Here is a 21173-nt window from a genome sequence, read left to right as displayed (position 1 = left end):
ATGCCTTCCCTTACTGAGCAAGACATGACAGTCTTTCTGGCTGATATCTCCAGAGTAAGTTTTCATTATGATAAGTTTAAAGATTAAAAGATTTGAATTTATTTGATATAGAAGATTTTTAAAAAATTACATGGTTGTCAATTTGTATCAGAGGGTATCTTAGACATTTTTTGGTCATCAATGCTTACTAATTCTCTCTAGTTTTGTAAAAAAATAAAATAAATAAATAAATTTTTTTAAAAATTGTCAACCAAGATATTATATTTAGTATAGTAGGTATATGATATTTAGAATTGTTATAAACGAAAATAGAATGCTATTTTTATTATCTTAAATAATGCATTATTAAAATCTGATGGCATGTGTTCTTGTTTTTGGGCTTTGTTTTGTTTTTTTGTTCTTTATTGTTTATTTTTACATATGTCATATAAAGAGATATACAAATCAGTTCATTTTGAATTCTTTTTTTTTCTCTCATAAATTTATATTTACATCTGATAGGGTTTGGGTTTTTTTAGTTACTCAATAATAAGATATAAGCAAACTTGCAATTGTTCCATTGTAACAAGTTTTATATTCTATTACTCTTTAATGTTGATTTTTACGTGATTTTCGAATATAAAATTCATGAATACTGATCCAGATCCTTTCATTTCCTCAGACAAGTCCAAAATTGTTTTACATATCGAGTGCCCTTGGGGAGCTTTACAAATACGTTTCCAAATACAAAAATGAGGTTAGTAAAATGGGGATTTTTTATGTGTAAAAATCAGTCTATTATTTTAAATCTTAAAAGCCGTTACTAGAGGCATATAAACATTTGACTTCCTCACCTATAAAGAGCGGTGCAATATTGGTAAACTGGGTGGGGTCTTTGAGGCTAGTTGCTGTGGCTTCTATCCCACGATACCTGTTTTCTTAGTTGGTTTCTGTCTTAGTCTTGGAATGGGATTCCTTGGTTTTGTCTTGGTCTTTGCCAGAGTCCTTAGCTGAGAGGGACGCAGTCAAATGTTTAGTTTAGTTTTGGGATATGATTTTTTCCCTTGTAAATTATCCCTCTGTTTTATATTGTTAGTTATGTTTTCTGTTTTGGATATATTCTGTAAGCATTTGAATGTACTTATCTCAGTGGTATCCAGTGCTGGTGTCTGGATGAAACTTTTATGAATCTCAAAACTAAGTACATTAATAGTGCGCTCTTGGAATCTACATATATTCCCTATTTGAACCAGTCCTCTTTGTCTTACCTGTCTCGAGTTACATTTCCTTGTAATTCCAGAATTTTTCCACTATTTCATTTTCTTTCTTTTTACTGGCGCTGAAACGACCTTTTAAAGATATTTGTAAATATAAGCTTGCTTAATAACTTTTAATGATTATAACCTACTTGCAAAATAAGACTTTGAATGAACGGTCTTGAATGATTGTAGATACTTTCTATCCCATCCTCTTTTTTCCTACCTTTGAATAATTTTAAAGTATCGCAAGAACCAGGAAACCCTTTGAAGAAAAAAAAAAACAAAACAAAAAATTTATATATTCTTTACATTAACTCTTACAGTTGATGGAGGCTTTAGAGCAAGACAATCAGTCCAACGCCCAACAACTGTCATGCAAGCTTGGCCACGTCATATCCTGTATGGAAGGACCGTCTGGAACAATGGCCTATGTTTGAACGTGTCACAGAGTAGCCTTTCTTTGGAAAATATAAAATTTGGCTCGATGGTATATTATCGATTTTTAAAAAACAACAACAACAAAATAGCACAATCTTGTTAGAGTTGAATATACGCTTTAGTTTATTCAACAAATACTAATGATGGGGACTGTCGAATTTCTCCTTTATCAACAGTGTGGTTAAAAAAAAAATTACAAAATAAATCATTCGTCTTTATTGATTAAACCAAGTTCTAAATTCAACTTAACTCGATGGGGTGAGTGGGGGGGGGGGGGGGTGTTTAAAGTTGTTGTTTTTTTTTGTCTTTTTTTTTTTTTTGGGGGGGGGGGGGGGGGGGTTGTTGTTTGTTTTTGTTTTTATTTTGTGGTTGCTTTTTTTTTTTTTTTGGGGGGGGGGGGGGTAGCTCTTTTGTTCACGGTGCACCACGTTTTTTGGTTGTTTTTTTTTTGTCCACCAGAAAGAGAGATAAAGAAATACAAATTCAACAAGTACCAATTTGATAATTCAGTATTTTAAAATGTTTTGTAAGATATTATAACGATATGACTGTGTCGCTTATTTATTATTTTGCTGAGATAATCATTAATTATGAAAAAACCTATGATCAATTTAATTTATGTTTTCAACAATGTTTTTGTTCCTATTATGTTCATTTTTCTGTTATGAAACTGCTTTTTTTTATAGAATTTAATTAAAGTTGTAAAATGAAGATTGAAAAATATGAGAGATCATTCGTGTTTATCAGTTTTATATATACATCACCTGTTATAGAGAACGAGAGTAAAGAAATTAAAACATTTGTGATCATATAAAAATCCACTACTTGGAGTGATATTCAAAGGATCAGGAAAGGAATAAATTCCCTCAACTATTCCCTGTTCATCATTGAGAAGTAAATTATATTTTTTACGCAATAGTACCTCTTGAAATATTGCCTGATAAAGTAGGAAATGGAAATAAGGTACGCTTTTGATTGGGGGCAATGATTACCCCTAAAGTTATGAGAAACTATACCAGTTTTAAGCTATTTTTTTCAAGATCACTAAAACATTTTCCCCTGTTAATACAGTTAATCAAGCTATTTTGTGGCTCATTTAAGCAAATTAAGTTTTAACCATTTATAACAAATGCATTTAACCCACAAGAATAAAATAACATCAAAATATTTTTCAGAAAGAAAGGAAATGAAATTGATATCATTTGAACAACGTTCTTAATGCTGAACACCAAGAATTTTTTTTTTAAAAACCGTATTATCTGTAATATTTGTGTTAGAATGAATCTTACTCCTGGACCTCAAACAAACAATTCAAGAGTATCGTATTGTACTTGTACTATTTGATATTTTGTCACCTGGGCTCAACAATGACCTCTTAAGATTTTGTTCCAGTCACCATATTTGGTTGCTGATAGAATCAACCAGTCGCCTGCGATTCTTCCAACATGAATGTCTTTATTTCTCTTCTCTTTTTTTTTCCTAAAAAATTATAGTTTGTGGTACCTAGAAGAATTTTTTTACAACAAACCCAAAGTCTTTCATTGGCAAGATGAAATTGTTTGCATCGTGCTGAATGACATATGAGTATGGTGAAATATCACTCAACTGCTTACACATGGTAAGGATAAAATAAAAGCCTCAGCAAAATTCCTCTCAGAATTGGTTTGCAATAAATATTGAATTGAGTGTATGAAAGAAAGAATTACATCCAAGCATGTGAGTGTGCTGCTTACATCCAAAGTGCAAAGCAATTTTTTTTAGTATTGAAGTGGCGAAAGATTCAGGGTAATAAGGGAAATTTGAACAGTCAAGCTGCTACAGTGTTGACAAACCTATAAGGTCAATGTGCATTAATATGCCATTCATACATGTTATGCAACTCATTATTTTCTGATTGAATACATTCGTGCTATACGTTGCCAACCCGTATCGTTCAATTTGACAAAATTTACTCTTGGGTATCAAAGCAGTAAATATGTTATCGCTTAATTATATCATTGCCAATTTTGAATTAAAAATACATTTTCATTTTCATTTTCAAATTATGTCAATATATTTCAAATCGGATTGATTTTATAGTTTGTTTGTATTGAGAGTGAAAACTACCGTTTGGTGGGATTTTTTAAAAAGTCATTGTTGCTGTTATATTTTAGGAAGCTTGTCATGATTATGATTTTGTATTATTATTTTTGTTATGTATGAACATGATTGAATAGTGTTAACTATTCAACCATTTCATTTTATCCACACCGGCATACTTTTAACCTGCTTTTACGATTGTTATTCAATATGTATTTCATAAAAAGAAACGAGTATCATTATAGTCCTATTATTAAATATGAAAATAGAAAAATACTCTTCCACGCAAAGAAACTATATTACGCCACTCAATGAAGTGGTCCTCAAACCTGACATGTTGCATTGTTTAAGATAAAAGAAGACTGCCTTCATATTTGTAAGTGTTAACATGCTGGGATAATGTTTATTATTCAATTTCAATCATTGTGGTGTTTTTGCACTGGGCATATTTGATATCTTTCACTTTGTTAAAATTCTATTTATGGTATATGCTTCATAACTTAAAACGAAATCCAATTCAATCTTTAGTTTTTAACTTGTTCTCATTTTTGAAGTAATATGTCAAATGTCAAATCTCTGAAAAAGAATAAAAAGAAATAAAGAGAAATTATTCTTCCAAGCAAAAACAACGATATTACTGTATTCAATAAAGTATTCTTCAAATTACTCGGTAAAGACAAGTGACGAGTGATGAATGAAAAGAGCATTTTAGATAAAAGGTTCTATACGTAATCGAAATTATTAGGGTCCGTTAGTGCCCACTTTTCTATTTAGTTAAGCTGCCCTGCTGTTTGAATTTCATAGCATTCATGTTTCTTCCCTGTGACACGTACGTGGCTCATAACCCACAAAATATTGTTTTATCATGTTATATTTCATTTCATATTTTGTTTTTTAAGATAAGGAAAAACTGACAAACTGATGTTTTTCCAAAAAAATTTAACGCTTTAATTTTTTATTTTCCAGCCACTGACATTATGCTACACGCACACACCTTTTCATGAAATCAATGCTGTATAGTCATCTAAAAATGGCTAGGGTACATTAACAGTAGTAAGTTAAAAAAAACTTACTCATAGTGCACCCTAGTCTTTTACTAAGAAATATGCTGCTACTCTTATATTAGCCCATCAAATGCTAACAAAGAGGACCTCATGAGTGAAAGCTACTTAGAATTATTTTGCCATTATTGTATAATTGTATGATAAGAATCGATTGATAAAATTTATTCCACATATGTTTCCATTTGCTTAATGAGGATTTGGGTTTAAGCCTGGACATCTTATTTGTTCTTATTTAATTTATGGTCTGTTTTATGAGAACCAGTATTATTGAGCTTGATCTTCTTTTATCAACAAATTATTCTTGCCCTAGTGTAAATTCATTCAATACAGACAGTCATTTTAAAATAAAAATGGTTTGGTCTTGTGAATCTTCCTTCCCAATGCGCCGGCAGTTTTGAGACTTTTTGACAAGTTAAGGCTTATTTTAATCAACCAATCTTTGAAGGAAAGTCTTGTGTAAAATGAATCTTTCCAGAATATGCCTGAAATGATTTCTTATTTGGAATATATTTTTTTTGTTAATATTAGATCTTTTACGTTAATTCTGATGTTTAAAAAAAAAAAAACAGTTGGGGGGTAGAAGGAGATCGATTATATGTTATGTTCTTGTACAAAGAGATAGGTTGTGTTGTGTTGTTTTTTGTTGTTTGTTTTTTTGTTTTGTTTTGTTTTTGTTTTTTTTTTTGTTTTTGTTTTTTCTTTATTTTGTATTTCATACTTTCCCACTGAGAAAAACAAAATATTAAAAAGCATTTCAGTCACAATTTGGTTGCATTCTTTGGCATATTATATTTATGGTGAATGAAACACAAAATGGTGACTGCTGGCTTTGTTACTCCTCCAAAAACTAAATAAAATGATAAAATTATTTATGATTATCTAATTTTATCCATTTGTTACCATATCCACGTCTCATTTACTTCTTGTGATGGAAACAGTCAAAAAATATAATATAATACACAGTCAATGTTTTAAAAGATCCATGTCTAATAATAATCACTTAACTAGTCATTACTAGGTACTGATTTAAGTTTCTTTATTCATATTCGTTTTTAGCAGGATTTATGCGAGGAAGGCAATGGCGCCCTTTATTTCAGGAGAAAAACTCCATCACTTGCACGTTTCTCTGTGAATGAATTATATATAAATATACATATATACTAGCGAACTTTAAAAAAAACAAAACGCATCACCGTTTTGAATCTAAACATTATGCCCGAATATAAATTAATTGTTCCAATTAAAACCAAAAAATAATTGTTATTTGTTCATTTGTCTACATATCCATGTTTTACTGTGTTTTTTTGGGCAACTTTTTATACCTTCAGAACCATTTTTGTAGTATTGGATCAAAATCGTTGTCACTAAATCTCTTGAATAGTTGACAGAATCATCAAGACTTAAGGCGTGGTTTATTCTTGAAAAAGACTATATGTTGTAAACTGATAAAATTTTGTATCGAAGTACTCTAATAATATGGTTTCCATTAATTTGTATTCATAACAGCTTAGCAACGAGATCTCATACTGTTAAGATTTTTTATTGAAAAAGTCATGAGGGATATTGTCCCATTCATCAATTAATGTTGCTCAAAATCTGCAATGTTCGTAACGACTCGATGAAGAACTCTTCTTCCAAGCTCATCTCAAGAGATACTTAATTAGATGGCGAAAAAAGGGAATGGGGCACACAAGAGCAATGACCTTACACATTGTGAGATGCACTCATTATCATTGCATGCTTATTATGCATTTTATGGTCCGCTAGTACATATAGTATATAGCATTTTTTATTCAGTCTTGACAATTTGGAAAAGTGTATATTATTGGATATTTTAAAAAAATAGATATTTGGATATGCTTTCCCCGTCATTTTTCAGACCTTTTGTTCATAGGTAACAAATATTCCAAAGGTATTATTGCTGTCCATCGTTTTAATGAAGGTAATATAAACATTATTTCATATTGCACTCGTTTAAATAATGAGTAAATTTCAGACAGATAGCCATTGGATTGCATGATATTTTAAGCTTGTTTAATCTTCACCATCCAATACATTCTTATTATTTTTACCTTCCATAAACAAAAACACATTTCATCAATAAGCTTAAAATCGCTCTCTTCATTTGTTTGTATTTGAATCATCCAATCAAATTTCGCTTTTAATATTATGTTAATTCTCAAATTTGTCATCTATTGTATTCTTTGAGTCCCACATTCAACTTACGAGTTAAAATTATTGATTTTGAGTCATGTGTGGTTAACATTTTAAGGGATTTAATTTTCTATATAAATAGAGAATGTTCAAAATTAAGAGTATTTGAAACTCATGCGCTCTTGATTTCATTCTACCACATGAAGCAATCTACAACAGAGAAAACATATAACAATCAAGCACACTTGAAACGAATTCATGAAAATAATGAATGCACATCCAGTCTTATTAAGAACTACGGATATAAAGAGCTATTATTTTCTTTCTAAGGTTAGTTGCAATACTTTAGTCACCACAATTTCTTTAGATGTCAGAACTTTTAAATATGAGTTTCTTAACTCGCTGTGATTTCGAGCATTCTCTTCTTTCGCCGTCGTTTCACTTCCAATGTTTTAATTTGAATATCATGAGTGAACTCAACCTTTTGTTTTTAATTTTAAAAAGAAATGTCCAATGGGTTTTTAAAAATTTCTTATCCAGGGGCATTTAGGCGCCCCTCCCTGCCTACTAAGCATTAAACAAAGTTTACTTTCAAAATTCATGAATTGAATAATGCAATGAAGCTTTTACTGGTATGAAAAGAAACTTGCCTGAAAGTAAACGACCTGAATGGATGAAGATGACGTGATAGAATACATTCCGGAGATGTCTCTATGCAAAACGTGCAACAAAATATCTTTGAAAATGTTGTTATAACCCCATACATATTTCATGCGGTAAAGACAATGTTAAAACATAACAAAGAATAATATGTACTGAGTAGGGCTCTTGGTCTCCCCATAGCTGCTGTGGGCTGGTAAAGTCAGCTGTTACTGTCCATTCTATCATCCTATAATATCTTTTAGGTGGGTCTCTAGCCTTAAAGCTGTTTTGAAGCCGTTATGTTCATATTTTTTTTGTTCATTACTGTTACAGTCCACAACGTCTAGCAGTCAATAACATTTCTTGGAATGTAAAAGTCAAATGATAAAGTCAAATGTATGCTTTCTTTTAGATTATTATTATTATTATTATTATTATCATTATTATTATTATTATTATTATTATTATTATTATTATTATTATTATTATTTATATATTATTATATTATTATTATTATTATTATTATTATTATTTATTATTATTATTATTATTATTATTATTATTATTATTATTATTATTATTATTATTATTATTATTATTATTATTATATTATTATTATTATTATTATTATTATTATTATTATTATTATTATTATTATTATTATTATTATTATTATTATTATTATTATTATTATTATTATTATTATTATTATTATTATTTTATTATTATTATTATTTATTATTATTATTATTATTATTATTATCATTATCATTATTGTTATTATTATTATTATTATTATTATTATTATTATTATTATTATTATTATTATTATTATTATTATTATTTATATTATTTATTATTATTATTATTATTATTATTATTATATTATTATTATTATTATATTATTATTATTGATTATTATTATTATTTTATTATTATTATTATTATTATTATTATTATTTTATTATTTATTATTATTATTTATTATTATTATTATGTTATTATTATTATTATTATTATTATTATTATATTATTATTATTGTTATCATTATTATTATTATTATTATTATTATTATTATTATTATTATTGTTATTATTATTATTATTATTATTATTATTTATTATTATTATTATTATTATTATTATTATTATCATTATTATTATTGTTATTATTATTATTATTATTATTATTATTATTTATTATTATTATTATTATTATTATTATTATTATTATTATTATTACGGGGGAGGGGTGTTAGATATTTTTTGTCAATTATCTTCCTGTCATTTAGATGTTTTATAGAGGGTTTTGTTTTTCAGTTTTGTTCTTCAGTTACCTCAAGCACATATGTAGATAATAATGGTCCAAGGCATACGTAATGTAAAGGTTTCTAACAGATTGACTGGGCATTTTTTTAACAGATGATATCCAGACCAATGAGGATCTAAAACTACACTTTTCCCTCTTTATATGTAACCTGCCACCTCAAACCGGTATGATGTCGGAATAAACTGGATGAAAAATATAGAGTTTCGAGCCGATTAATTAGATTTCAGGGATTTCATTTTTAAAAAAATATTACTCTGAAATTTAATAAGCCGAGCTTAAAACTCAATTTAAAGCACCCAGTTCGCCCAGACATAAAACCGTTTCGAGAAGATTGGTACATATTTACCCATTTACAAGTTTTGTTCTTCATAGCACTGCGTTTCTTAATATACCTGTTTTCATTTTTTTTTTTTTTTTTTTTTATTATTATTATTTATTTTTTTGGTATACAATAACTATGAAATAACGAATGAGTGAAATACGAGTTATCTCCCATTACAGCCACTTCCAAATACAATAGTTAAATTTATGAGCCATGAGAGATTATATTGATAATAACCTTCCAATTGTTGCAGTGACTATATTACATATTACTATGTTTAAGACGCAAATTATATAATATCTGTAACTTCCAAAATGATATGTGTATAAAGCAACTCGACATATATACACCAGACATTGCCCGATGTATTATTTCATAAAAATTCTTTCTTCAGACTGGGTGGGGTTCCTGACCTCCCATAGCGGGCAGGGGGGTACATACTGTGTCTTCTATCCCCTTATATCTGTTTTCCAACATGCTTTCTGTCTTTGTCTTGGAATGAGATTACTTGGTTTTGTCCTGGCCCTGGCCCGAGTCCTGGCTGGGAGGGAAACAGTCAAATGCATAGTTATTTTTTTGAGAGATGATATTTTTTTCCTTGTAAATCATCTCTCTGTTATGTATTATTATATTTATTTTTAATGTATGACGTAAGCATCTGAGTGTATTCCTCCTTGTTGGATTTTGTGCTTGTGTCCGGATGAGACTTATAGGTGATCTCAAGCTAAGTACATTGATGGTATGCTTTTGGAATCTACATCTGATCCCTATTTGTTCCCAATTCCCCTTTGTCTTACTCTCTCTTGGGTGCTTTAATTGTAATTCTAGAACTTTCGACTATCCCATTTTCTTCCTTTTTACTGGCGCTGATATAACCTAAATGTGTTGCAAGCGCCGTAAAAACCTTAAAAACAAAAACAAACTTTCTTCAGAATTTTTGAGGGCATATTTGTTTTTATTGTTACTTTTCTCCCCCCCCCCCCCCCTTCTCTCTCTCTCTCTCTCTCTCTCTCTCTCTCTCAGTGGGCAATGTGTCCGGATGAGACTTATAGGTGATCTCAAACTAAGTACATTGGTGGTATGCTCTTGGAATCTACATCTGATCCCTAATTGTTCCCAGTTCCCCTATGTCTTACTTTTTCTTGTGTGCTTTTATTGTAATTCTAGAACTTTTTACTATCCCATTTTCTTCCTTTTTACTGGCTCTGATATAACCTAAATGTGCTGCAAGCACAATAAAACCCTTAAATCAGTGGGCAAGGGGGCACTTACTGTGTCTTCTATACCCTTATATCAGTTTTCCAACTTGCTTTCTGTATCTTTGTCTTGGAATGAGATTACTTGGTTTTGTCCTGGCCCTGGCCGGATACCCTGGCTGGGAGGAAAACAGTCAAGTGTATAGTTAGATTTTTGGGAGATTATATTTTTTTTGTCTTGTGAATCGTCTCTCTGTCATGCACTGTATTATTTTTGTTTTACATACATGATTTGTAAACATTTAAGTGTGTTCCTCTTGGCGGGGACCTGTGCTTCTTTCTGGATGAGACATTTAAGGTTATCTCAAACCAAGTACACTGATGGTGTGCCCTTGGAATCTACATATGTTCCTTATTGAACCAATTCCCCTTTGTCTTACTTATTCTTGGGTGCTTTAATTGGAATCCTAGAATGTGTCTATCCCTTTTTCTTCCTTTTTACTGGGGCTGACATACCCTAAATGTGATGCAAGCGCCGTAATGTAAATGTTGCTACTCGAAGCTCGAAGAAATAAATAACAATGTGAAATTGAGTGTAAGCTTCAATTTAATATACGAAAACAAATAAAATGGACGTTTCGGAGTTCCCCTTTTTCAACAAAACAGGATGAATGAAACACTGCACTATGAGATAATGTGTTAGTGACATTCAACCACATTATCTCATTCGTCTATTGTTTCATTTATTCCGTTTTGTTGATTAAGGAGGAAACCCGAAAACGTCTATTTTATGTGTTCGTATATTAAATTGAAGCTTACATTTAATTTCACATTATTAATTTGTTTGCAAACGCCGTAATACCCGATAAGCAAACAAAAACAATCTATCTATCCTTTGTTGTTTTTGTATATTTGGGGGGGGGGGGAGGATTTGTCTATTGTTTTTTTGTTGTTTTTTTTTTGTTTTTTTTTGTTTTTCTGTTTTCTTTTTGTATTTTTTCCCTTTTTGTTTTGTTGATTAAGTTGAGACAAAAAAATAAAGACACAAAATATAAGCCCACTCTTTTCTTCATTAATCAATTACGTTTGAAAATTCATACGTCTCGAATTTGTTGACATACAATGATGCTATTTATCCTCATGAAAAAATATTATTATTCTTTGACTGAGACATTGTTTATTGTGTTCGTATTCAAATACCTGCTATACTGGCAGTATAAGGAAGTTATGGTGTAATGAACTGATGAATATTCTTTTCTGTAAATGTTTGTATGTAGGTATGTGTATGCGAACAGGACTGTATAATAAGTATGCAAGTTTACATGTGAGTGTGTGTGTGTGTGTGTGTGTGTGCGCGCGCACGCACGCTCGTGCGCGTTAATATGTAATGCAGTGCAAATTCTGTGCGATTCACCCAATATTATGTTTTGACATGTGTATGCAGCACCTGCAATAGCTTTTAATACCGTACAGGGATCGACATTGGCTTGTATAGCTTGTGATAATGGATACCCGGTGACCAGCAAGACTAACATGGAACCTATAGAAAATGGAAATATTAGTTGATTTATGAATAAAAATTTTGTTCGTTTTGTTGTTGTTGTTGTTGTTGTTGTTGTTGTTGTTGTTGTTGTTGTTGTTGTTGACATGTTTTCTTTTGTTTCGTTTGATTTTTTTTTTTTTTGTTTTACCGTATGTGTGTGTGTGGGAGGGGGTTGTTTTCTTTCTATTTGTTTTTGTTTTTGTTTTTGTTTTTCTTTGTTTTGTTTTATATGTTTTTTGTTTTTTGTTTTTTGTTTTGTTTGTTTTTTTTTTTTTTTTTTTTTTTTTTTTTTTTTTTTTTTTTTTTTTTTTTTTTTTTTTTTTTTTTTGGGGGGTTTTTTCGGGTTATGTGTGTACGGTTTTGTTTTTTTCTCCTTAATCACCAAATTAAAAATAATTTGGCAACAGTCTCAATATTACGCGGTTTCACATTCACATAATTGATTTAATAAAATATAATTGATTTTACTGAGTTAAATTTTCCTCCTGAATCCCAATTGAAGCTGACTGTTTTTCAGCAGCTTTTCAAAATGAAATATTAACTGATATGACAATAGGTTATAGGTTTTCCTCATCCAAATGCCATTAATATTCAGATCATCAAACTCCACCAGGGCTGTCTTCAAAAATTTTATTCTCGAGTTTTCCCCGCTGTAAATGCTAAGAACAAATAAAACAATTTAGATAACAATATATATTTTTTAACGATATTTTAATCAATATTTCCATTTTTGGTGGGATGCATTTTTTTCATGGAGTCACCAGGTAGATGTGTTTTTTCTTTATGAAACGTATGACGTTGAGATATGAAAGGACGCGGAGTTAAAGGTGAATTGAAACGGGAAGAGATGGAAAAGGAGAGAGAGAGAGAGAGAGAGAGAGAGAGAGAGAGAGAGAGAGAGAGAGAGAGAACATTGAAATCCGATCCATGCCAATGATATATTATATTATATAATATTGTATAACTACACAGAATGATACTTTTGCAGTATGTAATGTAATATTGAATAAATAAGATGCAATTTTACAAACGCTATGTTTTCGATTTCTTTCATTGTGTGCAGATGGATGGTAGCGGCTCTGGGTGGGTTTTTTTGACCTCCCATCGTGGGCAAGATGTCACTCGATGTCTTCTACCCCCCCCCCCCCCCTATATGTTGTCTGAGTTGCTTTCTGACTTTGTATTGGAATTGGATTACTTCGTTTTGCCGTGGCCCTTGCCGGAGTCCTAGGCTGAGAGTCAAATAGTCAAATACGTATAGGGTTAGTTTTTGGGAGATGATATTTTTCTCCTTACAAATCATCTGTGTTATATTCTGAATGTATTCCTCTTGGTGGGATTCTGTGCTTGTGCCTGGTCTCAAACTAAGTTCACTGATGATGTGCACTTGGAATCTACATCTGTTGCCTATTTGAACCATTCCTCATGTCTTACCATTTCTTGTGTGCTTTTGTAAATATATAAAAATATTTTACAACATTATTTTCTTCCTTTTCACTATCGCTGAAATGACTTGAATGTGTCGCAAGCGCCGTAAAACACTAAAAAAAAAAAATAAATAAAAAAAAAAAAAAACATGATCAAAGTGTCTCCCTTTTGGCGTGGATCTCAAGTTGATGTCTGCGTATGACTGGGTGGATTGCTGTTGAAATCTACTGGAAACAATCATATTTTGTGATCCTTTTCCATCAGTGCCTGTGATCCATGAATATTGTAGGCAGTGGGCTCTAAATCTTCCAAATAGTGGTCCTCTTTCTTTACGAGCAATCTTATTTTTCTCAAGGGCGCTGAAATGACAGTTAAGTGTCGAAGCGTGTCATTTTTTTCAATGACCGAAAAATGTGACAAGCATAACTTCTTTTTAACCGAGGCGCTGAAATAGCTAGCCTATAACTACACAATATGTGAGTCGCAAACGTCATAATACAATATAAAACTACACACGCTGGGACTCTCTTTGTGAATGATGAGTGGGGGCTCTTGAATTCTCTTATTTGTAAAGATATGGATAATAATGGGAAATTGAATGTAAGCTTCAATTTAATTACAAAAACATATCAAATGAACGTTTCGGGTTTCCCCTTTATCAACAAAACAGGAGCTTATATTCAATTTCACATTATTATATCTATTTCTTCGAGCTTCGAGCATTACTTGTTAGTAAAGGGAAATCTTGCAATGGCTAACATGTTTTTTGGGGAGGTTTTTTTTTTTGTTTTTTGTTTTTTTTATATACGGATGGGGTCCTAAAACCTCCCACGATGGACAAGAAGTCATGAGCTGTGTCTTCTATCTCCCATATCCGTTTGTCCTTTTCACGTTGCTCTCTCTCTCTCTCTCTGGGTGGGGTCTTTTGACCTCCCGAAGTGGGTGGAGAGTTCACTATTACTATTTCTTGTATCCCTCTTTATCTGTTTTCCCTTTCCACGTGCTCTCGTCTTTGTTATGGATTGGCATTGCTCGTTTTGTTTCCTGGTCCTGCAAGGGATCCTTAGCGTAGAGGGAGGCAGTTAAATGTACGGTTCCTTTCTTTTCAGAGATGATTTTCTTTTCATGTAAAAAAAATCACACCTCTGTTATATATCTACTATTTTCGCTTTTAGTTTTGAATTTAGACTTTGTAACCATTTAAGTGTATCCTTCATAGCGGGATCATTTTCTGGTGCCTGGGTGGGACATTTATGTCATGTCAAGAAAGGCGCATTGTTGGATTGCTCGTGGAATCTTCTGTTTCTTATTTGAACGCCATTTTGTCTTGCTCTTTGTTTTAGTGCTTTTAACTTCACATCTATAACTTTTCCTCTATAATCCTCCTTTCTATTAACGCTGAAATGACCTAATGGTGTCACAAGCGACGTAAAACCTTTCTATAAATCTAGTACTATAATAGTACATAACAAGGAGATGATTAACAACAAAAAAAGAGGTACTATACATTTGACTGTCTCCCTCCCAGATAAGGATCACCGCCAGGACCAGAGAAAACGAGCAATCTCAATCCAGATCAAAGACAGAGAGCAACATTAATAGAGAAAACATACTGGGGATAGAAGACCCAGCAAATGACCTCTCTGCCCATCATGAGAGGTTAGAAGACTCCACCCAGAATAACAGATTTAGAGAGGCAGAAGAGAGAGACCAGAGACAGAGAGAGAGAGAGAGAGAGAGAGAGAGAGAGAGAGAGAGAGAGAGAAGGAGAGAGAGAGAGAGAGAGAGAGAGAGCAATAACACTTTCATCATTTGAATTTTAAGCCATTGTGTGTCATTTGATTGACATCGGACTTCATAGAATGTCTATAAAATTAACTTAAATTTGAAAACAAACTAATGCAATTCATTACTGAAGTTTAATAGATTTGGAGAGTTGGTGCACAACCTTGCAGCAAGCCTCAATAATTCAAAAAGGGAACAATAAGAGCAAGTGAATAAAGTCCGTTTTTAATTATTTACATTCGCATATAAATGATAAACAACATTAACAATACCAATAGAGATAATTTAATATGTAAATCTTATCAGTATGAAAATGAAATGATAATATTTTTTTATTATCATAATCATCAATATGATAAACGGACATACAAATGTATTCTTGTACTGGAGATTCCTCTACCTCAATATAATAATAATAATCTCTGGCATAAACGCTTGTCTTTTTTTAAAATGAAGTAAGATGACTTAAAGATTTGTATGTTGAGTAACAACCTGACTTACAACGAATCTATCATTTTGGCAGTGTGAATTGCTATATTACATCCCAGACCTCGACTTTGTTTCAGTCCTCTCCCTGATGATACAACAAAGACGAGATTTTCAAGAGCTGCATCTCAATTATCCCTTTACAGGTCGGGTTCAATTTTATGTTACCCTGACAAAATAATATCTTACCATTTTCACGGAGAGACAGCAGTAACAGCGATTAAATTTTATTAACCTTTAGTTACATTGATTTGATACAAAGCTGCAAGAAGCTGTGGACTATAAAAAAGTAATGAACAAAACTATATATAACAGCGCCGAAAAACAAGATACCAAACATGGAATGTTTCAGGGTCATAACCCTTCTTCAGCCAATAACAAAAAACAATAAAAACATTGAAGATCCTTTTTCTTGTGGACAGCCATGCCCAATATTTTTCTGCCGTCTGTCTAGATTTTAAGTGATGTAATAATCTTTTCATTGTTTTTTTTTTATTGGTTGCAAAGAGGTTTTGATCCCAAAATGTTCCATGTTTGATATTTTGTTCTTTTTCGATGTTGTTTTATTCATTTTTGTTAATTTTTTTTTTTTATTTTAGTTACATTACATCGTTGTTACAGCTTTCTTTGTAAGAACGGTACAGAACAGTATGTTGGTTTAGCATAAAATCCACCCCTTCCTGTAAAAGGGTTAGAGGACTGATTGGAGATGAAAGTTAATAGCTTTAGACGGAATTATGGAATGTTTTCGATCAATCAATCTCATATTTACATCTTTGTAAAGGAAAGTAAAGAAATAATCCTTTCAAGAGGCTTAATACTGATATCATGAAACAGGAACTTTGAGTTAAAATGTAACGGTTGGAAAGGATACGTGACATTACTATTCACCCTCTTCATAGGACATCCTTAAATTTATTATTTTAAAAATAACAATAACTAATTTTAGATCTAAGTATATTTCTTCCTCTTGTTTGCTTTTCATTAAACGCTTGGGTGTGTATGCATGTCTCATGTCCTTATTGCTGCTACCTTCTGGCTTTGACGAGCTAAGTTTGACACATCAAAAAATGACCCATCGCCTCAATCTGGTTTAGAGCTTACTGTATTCTAGCAAGCCGAATTCCAGCACCAACTGCAATACGATGGGACGATGGAGCTGGGTGACTATATAATATTTTATCTATATAATCAGTCATTGCCTCCCATGAGCATCAGATTTCCAGACACTCGGATTCAAGCACGCTTTTCTGCTTCTCTCGAGGGCGCACAAGAATCCAAAGAGTGCTGCATTATGATGGTGTGAACCAGATGACGAAAAGGGAATATACATATAAAACAATCAACTTTTAGATCTCTAAAAAGCTTGAGTATTTTCCCTCAATAAAACAAATAAACTTGGCCCAAGTCTCACATTTTTACCAAAAATCTAGAGATACCTAAATGGGTCAATAAATTGTATAGTAAAATAATGGGAGTAAAAATGATTCTAATAAAAGATACAACACAAAGTAATGCACCATAATGCATATGCAAATTAACATATTTTCTCTTGTTTACCTGAAGATGGTCAAAAGCTGAAACGTCGTTTACTTTGTGTTGTATCTGTTATAAGAGTCATTTTTAATCCCTTTCCCATATTTTTAAATATAACTTCAAATTTTAGCATCAAATTCACTCCATTACCGTTATGAAAATGGTGAGTTACAAATATATAAAATGTAACCAAACGTTTCAAAATAGTATTATGTCGGGATGAGCAAGGTCTTGGCAAGTAAAATTATTAAATAATGCAATTTCTTACATTGCAAAATACAATAAATAAAAATAATAATAATCATTAAATTTTAAAAGTATAAAAAAATCAAAGGTCAAATTTCTTATCAATTTGATTATAAAGTCACCTTTAAGGATTTTATTCATCCCGACACATTACCGTTTTGAGACAACAGATCACAAATAAATATAGATCGGCGAGGAAGGGTGTCAGGATGGTGTAGGATGTGAAATCTAGCTTAAAGTTATTTACGAAATGGTCAATTTATGACACCGCGGTAATCCTTTTATCTTTTGTGTAATTTCCTGTATTACTGCTATGTTTGGTGCTTTTTTTTATTATAACAAATTAAACAGATATATATATATATATATATTAATATAAGATATGTTTCCAGGGGGTATTTAAATATTTTTTTTGTCTTCTTTTTTCCAAGGTTACATAATTTCATACCAGCATTTCAAAGTCTGTTTCAAATCGAAGTAGGCCATGTATAATCTTATCAAAAACTCCCAACCATCAGAAGAGAGAAAAAAAAATAACAAATCGAATAAATCCAAAATGCAAGATTCCAACCATTAAAAAAACAAACAACAGAAAATGCCTTTAAAGATATAGTGTAGTTTGATTTGGAAGCATTTCTGCTGGTGAGTGAGAATGTAAATTATGAGAAGTCAACATATATTTATAAATATTGATCTGAGAAAGTGGATAAAAATAAATTCCCCAAAAAAAACTGGCATCTAGAAGACAATCCTTTCAGACCTACACTGTTCTGAGTTAGTTATTTTGTTGACTAGATATCTTTTACTTCATTGCTTGGAGGCGCATAACGCCTAAATGACTAGATATGTATTTGAATACTTTATCTAAAGTATAGAGTATATTTTTGACAAATATTTATGTTGTAAAAGCATTGCGAGTAGAATGCATCTCATGTCAAAAATCTTTTGTTTGTACGAAAGATATTATTAATATATCTCTCATGCACCATTATCTATTATTGATTATTAATTATTATTAATTATTTTATTAATATATTATTTTACTATTATTATTTTATATTATTATAATATATTATTCATTATAATTATTTGTTATAATTATTATTATTATTATTATATTATTATTATTATTATTATTATTATTATTATTATTATTATTATTATTATTATTATTATTATTATTATTATTATTATTATTATTATTATTATTATTATTATATTATTATTATTATTATATTATTATTATTATTATTATTATTATTATTATTATTATTATTATTTATTATTATATTATGTATATATTATTATTATATATTATTATAATTATTATTATTATTAATTTATTATCATTATTATTATTATTATTATTATTATTATTATTATTATTATTATTATTATTATTATTATTATTATTATTATTATTATTATTATTATTATTATTATTAATTATTATTTTATTATTATTATTATTATTATTATTTATCATTATTATTATATTATTATTATTAGTTATATTATATTAGTAGTTAGTATATAGTTAAGTTAGTATAGTAGTATAGTAGTTAGTAGTATGTATAGTAGTAGTAGGTAATATATAGTAGTAGTATGAGTAGTAGTAGTAGTAGTAGTTAGTAGTAGTAGTAGTAGTAGTAGTAGTAGTAGTAGTAGTAGTAGTTAGTAGTAGTATAGTAGTAGTAGTAGTAGTAGTAGTTAGTCAGTAGTAGTGGTAATAGTATTGTTATTATTACTATTATTATTCTTGTTATTATTATATATTATTATTATTATTATTATTATTATTATTATTATTATTATTATTATTATTATCATTATTATTATTATTATCATTGTCATTATTTATATCATCAATGTCACAATTATGATTACAGCTATCAAAGGCAAGATCATATCTAGGCCAGAAAAAAAAGGAATAGTCAAAATATTACAGTTATGAAGTATGTCTGCCTTTAAAAGAACGTATACATAATATACAAGAAAAAGAATAGCTGAAACTAGGAACAGATGTAGATTAGTCTGAGACCACCAAAACGTCGCACCCTGACAAAACACAGGATCCCTGCCAAGAGGAGTACAGAATAGGAAACAATAGGAACTATTTATGACAAACAAATATACGCTACTGAAGTATAAGTTGTAAGATAAAATACAATATCTCACGAAGAAAGAAACATCCAGACATCCATCATCTCAAATGACCCTCTGGCAGGATTCGGTCAAACAATATTGTTTTATTCTTGAACCAAAACAAAAAGTCACAAGGAAGGAAAGAAGGAATAAAAGATACAGGGAGGGGAGGATGGGGGGGGGGGGGGGGGGGGGGCTGGTAGAAGAAATAGTAAAAGAAATTGACAATGGACCCTAGTGGCCAGATAATATCCTCTACCCTCAGAGCAACTACACCCACCGAAGATACATGTCGTATGCGTCATCTTGTGCTAATTGAATTCTACGACTCTCATTTATTTTATATTCTTCAGAATGTTGTTCAGTAAAGTGAAAAAGTTTTAAAAGTTTGGACAATTACTATATTGCAACAATTTCAACAATATGTACATTATTAAAATATCTTGTATAAATTCAATAGTTTAAATATCCATCTTGATCACAATATATTATGAAAAAATAATACAGGACTATGACATGACTAGCAGATACAATTTAAAGCTGGAACAGGGGTAATCAATGCATCCAGGTTAGAATAAATAACAATTTCACAACTTGAATTTTAAAATCTTTATAAAAAAAATAAAATAAAAGTACAGTCTCTGACCACTTATCCAGCACTCTCAATATCAAAGACTTGTTTATTTCTCTTTGTTTCTGATTAGATTTATCATCGATACTTGGAATGAAAGATAAAGAGAGAGAAAAGAAAGAGTAATCCTGAGCTGCCATTTACACCTGTGCTCAACTTGAATCTACTCAGTCTTTCACGAACACTGACAAGGCGGCTACTCTGATGATCTTAAACATATGAAGATAAATATTTTCCAAGAGAAAGAAGATAATAATAATAACAATAATAAAAAATTGAAGAAATCAAAAATAAAATAAGCATATAAAAGTGAATTCAAAATAAATGAGAGATATATTGACATCTTTGAAATCCAAACCAGTGGAAGAAATTAGCTCTCCTAATCCAGTACAATCTTCGTTCGTTTTGTTTTTAGGGGTTTTACAGCGTTTGCAACGAACCAGAAAAAAAAAGATGATAGAGAACAGTTGAATCTATGAAGTTAAAAGCACTGAATAAAAAGTAAAACAAAGGATTCAAATAGGGAACAGAAGATTCCACGAGCAATCCATTGACTTGTCAATTTTTACATTACCTAAAAGTCTCATCCAGGAAAACGCAAAGGACCCCACTAGGAAGGATACACTCAAATGTTCACAAAGTGCAATATTCACAACGAATACTCATAATATCACATAATAGTAACAGAGAGATGATTTACAAGGAAAAATATATCATCTTTCAAAAAAAAATTTTAAAAAGGGTACTATACATCTGACTGTCTCCCTCCCAGCTAAGGATCGCTGCCAAAATCAGGAGAGAAAAAACGAGTAATCTCCAGACAGATGAGGCACAGAGCAACATAGAAAGGGAAAATAGATATGGGGGAAAGAAGACCACACCCACCATGAAAGGTCAGATGACACCACCC

The 21173-nt window shown here is 30.5% G+C and overlaps 1 protein-coding gene across 1 annotated transcript in view; it reads left to right on the top strand.

The window, feature by feature from the left end:
- The window catches only part of LOC144975302 (plexin-B-like), a 143623-nt gene extending 141861 nt beyond the window's left edge, over window positions 1–1762 (top strand). Inside the window, exons 37-39 of the mRNA XM_078919260.1 lie at window positions 1–54; window positions 662–736; window positions 1562–1762. The exon at window positions 1–54 is cut by the window's left edge and continues 87 nt beyond it. Of these exons, the coding sequence (XP_078775386.1) occupies window positions 1–54; window positions 662–736; window positions 1562–1675 (243 nt within the window). The 3' untranslated portion in view covers window positions 1676–1762. The remainder of the gene's footprint in view (window positions 55–661; window positions 737–1561) is intronic.
- The last annotated feature ends 19411 nt before the right edge of the window (window positions 1763–21173 follow it).

The sequence above is a fragment of the Berghia stephanieae genome, chromosome 6, assembly GCF_034508935.2.
Source record: "Berghia stephanieae isolate SIO BIC M18660-M18661 chromosome 6, UCSD_Bste_1.3, whole genome shotgun sequence".
Taxonomy (NCBI): domain Eukaryota; kingdom Metazoa; phylum Mollusca; class Gastropoda; order Nudibranchia; family Aeolidiidae; genus Berghia; species Berghia stephanieae.
This window is presented reverse-complemented; position numbering and strand designations above follow the sequence as displayed.